Source organism: Chenopodium album, chromosome 23 (genome assembly GCF_948465745.1).
Source record: "Chenopodium album chromosome 23, dcCheAlbu1.1, whole genome shotgun sequence".
In the NCBI taxonomy this organism is placed as follows: Eukaryota; Viridiplantae; Streptophyta; class Magnoliopsida; order Caryophyllales; family Amaranthaceae; genus Chenopodium; species Chenopodium album.
The window spans coordinates 8,957,487-8,965,757 of NC_137856.1; the positions used below are offsets into that span (position 1 = coordinate 8,957,487).

At 40.3% G+C, this 8,271-nt stretch overlaps 1 protein-coding gene across 1 annotated transcript; it reads left to right on the forward strand.

Moving 5' to 3' along the window:
- Positions 1–1,769: 1,769 nt before the first annotated feature.
- On the forward strand, positions 1,770–5,711 carry LOC145606987 (uncharacterized). The gene is made up of 2 exons (XM_081662789.1): positions 1,770–2,196; positions 2,359–5,711. The coding sequence occupies exons 1-2, from the start codon at positions 1,770–1,772 to the stop codon at positions 5,709–5,711; spliced, it is 3,780 nt and encodes a 1,259-aa protein (XP_081518915.1).
- Positions 5,712–8,271: the final 2,560 nt, after the last annotated feature.

Below are 8,271 nucleotides of genomic sequence, written 5' to 3' on the forward strand. Positions count from 1 at the left end.
CAAAGGGAGCTTCCCTCTCTAGAAATCTAGAGCCTTCCTAGCTTTCTTCTTCCTTTTCCATCGTCTTCCAGTAACAATCACCATTTTCTTTTCCTTTTATTAAAGGAAACCAAAGGTATGTATAATTAAGTTCAACTACTTGCTCCTTTATTAGTTCAATCGTCTTCCTGCTTATGTTTCGATACGACCTAGGCTAATTCCAAAACCTCTGTTCCGATCTACAACCCCCAATTTTCGAGTTTTTTCACCGATTAAATCCTAAACCCAATTATGAACCCAATCCGTAATCACCGACCAGCAGCTTCTCCGCCTGTATCCCACCCATATTTAGTCTTTGGGAAATTTTTGGATAATAGACACTTTTCAAAGACTCGTGTTCAGCTCTGGGTAACAAACCATTGGATCACGTTTGGGGAAATTGTAGTCCAGAAATTTGAAGGAGTCTTCCTGTTCCTTTGTGTTGATGTCCGTGACAGAGATGCTCTGCTTCAGCTGGGGTCAGCGGCTTACCAAGCTGCCCTCCTAATTTTCAAGCCTTGGATTAAGGGAGATTCAATAAAGGATGTCAAATTTAACGATGCTGCTATTTGGGTTCACCTTGATGAGGTACCTTTGGATTGTTGTGAGATACATGTCATTAAACCAATGCTTAATCTTGTTGGCAAATTACTTTGTACAGATGTTTCCCCTCCTGGATCACTAAGGTGTTCAATTAGAGTAAAACTATTAATTTCTGTCCTTAGGCCATTGTTGCCGGGCTTTTATCTAGACCGTGGAAACTCAGAGCCTAAATGGATTAACATTCGCTATGAGAATTTGTTTATTTTCTGTTCTGGGTGCAATAAGGTTGGACATAAGAAAGCTGCTTGTAGATTAAATTCCAGTGTCACTGGTCCTTGTATGAATGGTGGTGATGAGCCATGTGTATCACCTATGCCTCTTGGACATTGCCTCTCAAATAAGAACATAGGACTGAAGAGAGTGGAAAGATTTAGAACCAGTAGATTGAATCTCCATTCTGTTTTTAATGGATTGGCCTTCCCTCTACCTCCTGTTCATTGTCAACTGACAACTGAGAGTATCCCTTCAAAAAAACGAATCTTTGAGACTGAATCTCTTCCCTTCACATCGTATAAAAAGAGGAGAACAACCTCGGAATTAAAATCACCTTCCAATTACCTTAAATCAAATCAATTTCCAGTTCCACACCACAAAAAGAAACCAGCAACTATTAAAACCAGGCATCATGGTCGCCATCACTCACGTATGCTGTGGAAAAAAGACAAAAGGCTTGTTGACAGACCACTATACTCATACCACCGAGATCACTTACCTTCCCTAAATATATTTCCGGCAAATAGCCCGAGCTGCTCACCGATTAAGAAGACCAGAGGCACGGTCAAAGTCTGTTCTGGTCTTAAGTTACGTAAAAGTGGTGAAAAAGTGTGGGAGTGGGTCAAGCAGCATGGTCCTAGGAAGCGAGCTGGAGGTCCGACTGAGCCTTTGGTTACACTTCTTACTGCTGCTCAGCAGCAACAGCAACAGTGTGAGGATTCTATTTGTCTTTCATATTTCTTACCATATAAGAAGCGTAAGAGGAATTCAGACTCCCCTTCTACGGTTTCTTCTGAGGGACTGGTGACCTCCCGGACAGGGTCACCAAAATCTAGATGAAAATAGCAGTTTGGAATTGTAGGGGCTTGGGACAAGCGGACTCCCCTAAAATTCCGTATGTTTCTTCTCTAGTCCGCTCTCATAGTATAGATTTAATGTGTCTTATGGAAACTATGCTTCCTGTTGATATAGTTGTGCAAAAGTTAGCACCTTTGTCTTACTTGGGTTTTAATGGTATAGATGCCGTTGGTCTTAGTGGGGGTATGTTCATATGTTGGTTTGCCCCATTAGGCTTAATTCCTGTTTATAGTTCTCAAAACGTTTTCCTCTGTAAATTGGTGCAAGGAGATGAGGTAAAACATGTACTGTTTGTGTACGGCTTGCCTCATATTACTAATCGTTTGGAGATTTGGCATTTGATTAGTAGTATTCTGGACACTCTTCCAAAAGTAGTCATTATTGGAGACTTTAATCAAGTGGAATACCTTTCGGATAAATTAGGAGGCAATTCCTTTATTCCAGGACGGGCAGATTTTATTGATTGGCGTATGGGTTTGGATTTGATAGATGTCCCATTCTCAGGTCCTCGTTATACCTGGACTAATAACTGAACTGATTCCGACCCCATTTTTGAGCGCCTAGATAGAGCCTATGGTACTTCTTCTTGGTTTATAGACTACCCGGACACCAAAGTTATTAATCAACCCATTTTATTCTCAGATCATGCTGCTATTATCTTATCAGATTCTGCTGATACAGATTATGTTAAGCGTCCCTACAGGGTTGAAAATTGGTGTTTATCTGCCTCGGCGATCAGAGATATTGTTGCTTCTATTTTCTCCTTGTTTTTTCCAGGGTCCCCTATGTTCGTCTTGAGTCGTAAGCTTTCTGTTATTCGGGAGCGTTTGCTTGCATGGTGTATTTCTCACAAAAAAGCCTGGGGTATTAATTGGAAACAACTTGTTTTGGAGGTCCAACAAGCTTCGCAGTCTCTTTCTTCCCCAGTGGACCGGTGTCTTTTTGTTACTACTAAGAATGAAAAGGTAGCGGAAGCTCAAGCCGCTTTCTTATTTTGGCAACAAAGAGCCAAGGTAAAGTGGGATGCTCTAGGAGATTCACACTCTCGCCTTTTATTTTCCTCCGTACAATCTAGAAAGAGGAAGAATAAAATTTACGGGCTAAGGGATTCTTCTGGACTTTGGCATCGAGATTATGATCATATTGCTTCTATGTCTCTGGACTTCTATAAGGATCTCTATTCTGTAAAAGTTGATGCTATTTCAAAGGACTCAGATTGGTGGGATAATTTACAGTTGCCTTCCCTCTCTCCGGACCAAGAGGCTTCTCTTATGATTCCTTTTTCAGTTGATGAGATTCGGGATGCAATTTTCAGTATTGATGATAACAAATCCCCTGGTCCGGACGGTTTCTCTTCGGCCTTCTTTAAGTCACACTGGGATTTTGTTGGTTCTTCGGTGGTTTCAGCGGTTCAACATTTTTTTGCTCATGGTTATATGTTGAAGGATTGGAATCGCACTTTCCTAGCCTTGTTACCGAAGGTAGATGACCCCGAGTTCATCTCCCAGTTTCGTCCGATAGGCCTCTGCAATGTGGTTTACAAGTGTGTTGCAAAGTGTCTTACAGGGCGCCTTCGCTTGGTTCTTCCTAGTTTAGTGGCTGATTTTCAGAATGCTTTTGTCCCTGGTCGCCTTCTTTCGGATAATGCTTTAATCGCTCATGAAGTTCTCTCCTACATGAACAGGTCAAAAGCTAAAAAAAGATTTTTTGCGGCCATCAAGTTAGATATGAACAAAGCATATGATAGGGTGAGTTGGGATTTCCTTTTCAAGCTACTTCGAGCCTACGGGTTTCCTCCATATTGGATTCATATCATCCGCCAGTGTGTTTCTACGGTTTCTTATCAGATTTTGGTGAATGGGAGTCCGTCGTCGGCCTTCCAGCCTTCTTGTGGTCTTCGTCAGGGTGACCCGCTTTCTTCCTATCTTTTCGTCCTTTGTATGGAGATTCTTTCTGCGATGCTTCGGAGAGCTGAAAGAGAATCTCTTATTACAGGAATCTGCATTTCCCGGGGTGCTCCAGCGATTTCTCACTTATTTTTTGCTGATGACTCTTTATTGTTTTTGCAAGTTTCGCCCGAGGTTTGTGACAATCTTACTGCTATTCTTTCAGAATTTTGCAGCTTGTCGGGTCAGATTATTAATCTTCAGAAATCCTTTGTAAAGTTCAGCCCGAATACCCCGACAGATTATCGAGACTATCTTTCCCGAAGTTTGAGGCTTCAGTGTAAATCTTCTCTTGGTACATACTTGGGTTTTCCGGTTGAATTAAGTCGTAGCAAAGTCTCTGATTTTGGTTTTTTAGTTGACAAGGTGGTTCAGCGTCTTTCTTCCTTTGCCTCGGTAGGTCTTTCCTCGGCGGCAAAACTGGTTATTATAAACTCTGTTTTGGTTGCGTCTTTCAATCATATTCTCTCCGTGTTCAAGATCCCTTCTTCAGTTTGTTCAAAGATAGACCGTCTTTTAGCCCAGTTTTGGTGGAAATCAGACTCTCAATCTCGGGGTTTAGCTTTGCGCTCGAAGACCCTCCTGCATATGCCTAAGGGTATGGGGGGTCTAGGCATTCGTAAGCTCAGTAGCTTCAATTCGGTCCTTTTAGCTCGTAAGTGTTGGCGTATCCATCATCACCCTCAGCTTTTGGTTTCTAGATTACTTACAGCCAAATACCCTTCCCTTCGGCTTTTTCAGATGACGAGTATTCCACGCTCGTCGTGGGGTTGTCGTGGTTTACTGTCAGGCTTGGCAGTTTTATCTGGTGGTATTGCTTGGAAGGTGGGTTCTGGAACTCAAGTTCGAATTCTCGAGGATACTTGGGTTCCTGGAGAACCTCTGACTATTCGTCCGGGTTCGGGTGAGACGGACTTTCCGTCTCATGTTTCTTCTATCATTAATCCGCGTTCTTACGCGTGGGATTCGACTTCTATTCACAGGCTATTCGAGTCTTCTTCGGCTCTTCGCATCCTTGCTCAGGAGCGTCCTAGCAAACTGATGGATGACTTCGTATATTGGAAATTCTCAAGAGATGGAAACTTTAATACGAAGTCCGCATATGCTATGTTGCTTCATCAGTCTATTGGTTCAGCTATCGCAACTACTTTCCCAGCCTCTTGGTGGAAGATTTTTTGGGGTTTACCCCTAATCCCGAAGTTGCAGTGTTTTATTTGGAAGGTTCTCAATAATGCCCTGCCTCTTTTTGACGTTTTACAGACCAGAGGAATCTTGGTGAATTCGACATGTGTTTTTTGTCATGGGGCTTCAGAGACGTCGGCTCATTTGTATCGTGACTGTCCGGTTGTTACTAATATTTGGGCTTCTACATCTCATGGATCCATTTTTTCGGTTCAACCTAACAAGCCTTTTCTAGAAGCCTTTGTTGACTTAATTTTGGACTTACGTCAGGCTCGAAATTGGGACGGCTTGGTTTCTCTTGTGTCTTTCTTCTGGGCTGTTTGGCTGGCTTGTAACCATAAAGTCTTTCGGCAGGCTGTTTTATCTCCAGCTCTAGTCATACATCTAATGCACGAGTGGATTTCGAGGAGCTCTTCAGCTCAAGAGTTTCGAACTCTTATTCGCTCTTCTATTAGGCACCCCTTCTCTCGTGCGAGAGAGAGACCGGTTATTTGTTATCTTCGTGGTTCCATTCCTTCTCTTTATGATGCCTGCCTTGTGTTTGATGGTGCGTGTAAGGTTCAAGACTGTACGGCTGGCGCGGGTTGGATTTTTCGACGACCAGATTCAGAGCAGGTTATGGGTGGAGGGTCTAGAGCCTTCCTTTCTAGTTCAGCTCTCCATTCTGAGTTACAAGCATGCCTCTGGGCTCTTCAGGCAGCTAATCGACGTGGTTTTCGTCGTCTATTGATTTACACTGATTGTTCGTCCTTATTTTCTTTCCTTCGAGAGGGAACGGATGGAGACATTTCTAGCTTATGGCTGCTCCAAGATATTCGGACTGTTATTCAGGAATTTTCTGCATGCGAACTTCGGAAGGTTCCGCGACAGTGGGTTTCTCCGGCTCACTAGTTAGCGATGAAAGCTCGTCGTCGTGATTTCCTTTTTTGGTCCTTTTAGTTTGTTGCTTGTTTTGTTTTTCTGTCTTTTCGTTGTTAGCTCTTCTTGTCAAAAAAAAAAAAAAAAAAAAAAAAAAAAAAAAACCTATCTCGTCAAAAAAAACTAAACCCCAAATCCCCAATATTTTCAATCAAAAAATTTCGTTCAATACCCAAATCAATATGAGAACTTTTGCTGTCTTAGCAACCCCATCATCGGTGGAACTTGGAAAGATTTTAAACGAAATATTTAGTGAGTACTATAGATTTTAATCGGCATATCTAATTTTTTTTTTTTGAAAGCAATCGGCATATCTAATTGATCTCCTACTACTTAGCCCCTTGATTATATCCTTGATTCTGTGTATAATCCCCATATTATCCTCTCTTAATTTCCTCCCTAATTGTAATCTTTTGTTACCTTTCTTAATGGGGAGTACTAAATGTAGAATAAGTTATTTTTTAAAAAAAATTATATTCCAATTTTGTCTTTGTTTTAACATAATCCTTTATACTTTTTTAAATGATGATTAAAATTAAATCAATCATTCCAACTGTTTGATTTACAACCATATTTTTTTTTTCTTTTTTTTTTTTTTGAAAAAACCCTCAAAAGGGAGCTTAACTTGATAAATCAAGCGCAGCAACATCAAGAAAACGAGGCGGGATTACATTATTCCACACTCTTTGACCAACTTCCCAAGGTTGAAAGTGAGCCAATTCATGTGCTAGTCTATTTCCCCCACGTTTCACAAACGACCAATTAACACTATCAAAAGAAGAACATAAAGCTAAAATATCATCAATAATGAGATGAAAGGAACTCGAGCCAACTTCCTTCTCCTTCGATTCGGAGCTTGAATGACACCAAGGCAATCGCTTTCCACTACGACTTTTCTCACTCCCTGTTGAGCAGCGACCCTCATACCCCAAATGACAGCCTTTGCTTCAACAATCTTCGTCTCCCACTTGGCAACAGACTGCAGCACCCCACACCCAAGAACAGCCCCTCTGCTGTCACGAATTACAGCACCCAACCTGTAGGGAATATTTCAAGCATTATGATAACCCCAAACTTGAACCCCACTGTGATCATACACTAAAGTACGGTGGCGTTCCAAAGGGAAAGACAAAGAGCAAAAAGAGTCGCCAACAAGTTTTAGGAACTTGTTAACCCAAAAGACAATCCAAAAGGACCATCAACTACTCCATAAGGTCTTGAACCAAATAGGGTCCGGGGATGAGGGTACGAATCCAATCTACAAAAGAAAGGACCCGCCCTATAAAATAGGCCTCTACTTTGTTCTGCTCGTATTCATGCGCGCTTTTCGAATAACATACAAACATTATATTAATCCTACCCTGTTTAATCTATGTTGGTTGAAATATTAATGCACAAATAATACTACTGTTGGCGATCACTTGAATTAAAATCACATTAGCCTAAACCAAATTAATAATTATCTTATTAAGCGTGATTTCAAGTACAAATTCCCTTTAACAATCATAAAAGGCGTGATCAAGAAATAACAATAAAAAATACATCAAGCAACATAAGAATAAACAACAATAATAATAATAATCATAATAGCATGATAAGGCATAATAAAGCTTAAATATAATAGCAAGATCCTATGCATGATACTAACAAGATTAATAACAAATCCTAGCATGTCACTAAACAATAAAGATCAAAGCTTTAAACCTAACATGGCACTAACATGCTATTAGAAAAGATTAAAGGCACCCTAAACATGATACTAGAAAGCATAAAAATAACATCCTAACATGATACTAGAAAGCATTAAAAGCATCCTAACATGATACTAGGAATTATAAACGATAATAAGCATGCTTTCTACATTGTGAAAGAAATAGGGAGTAAGCTAATCTACTTACTTTGAAGCCTCGTACCTCTTTCTAATAACAAAATACACAAGTTAGTAAACATCAATGAAAATAATAAACAATAATTAAAGAATTAAATTGAAATCAAATTAAATAAAGTTTTGACTAGTTTTGGACCAAACCCTCAGAAATTATCAAACCTTGCACGTCTAGGGCGAAGGCAACTTCGAACTTGGCTAGATGACTCTAAGTCTAATGAATGCGGAATATTGTATGTAAAAAGCTAGTTTAGAAAAAGAGAGAGAAAGAAAGCATATATTGCTCAAGAGAGAAAAGAGAGAATTAAGGAAGAGTTGATGAGAATTGATGATTCTGAAAACAGGAATTCGGACGCTATTTATAATGAAAATAATCAGGAAAATCATAGAATTTGATAAGGAATAGAACTCCACGCTGTCGCCAGGAATCCACTCTGTCGCGACGCGACAATGTCTGCCGCGAGGCGACAGGGTCTGTCGCGCGGCAACAGACTTGTCGTTTGGCGACAGCCTGTATTAGCGCGTTTTTCTTCACACGGAATCCGATCTTTAATCAACTTGATCTACGGAATCCGTACAGAAGATAAAATATATATATTTTTAAGATAACAAAACAATATTTTATTCCAAATAAAAATCTTTTAAAGA

Excerpts from the sequence above, each read along its gene's own strand:
- LOC145606987 (XM_081662789.1), top strand. The coding sequence starts at position 1,770 with ATGTGTCTTATGGAAACTATGCTTCCTGTTGATATAGTTGTGCAAAAG. Across the intron at positions 2,197-2,358 it reads GATAGATGTCCCATTCTCAG|ATTCTGCTGATACAGATTAT; the intron begins GTCCTCGTTATA and ends TTATCTTATCAG.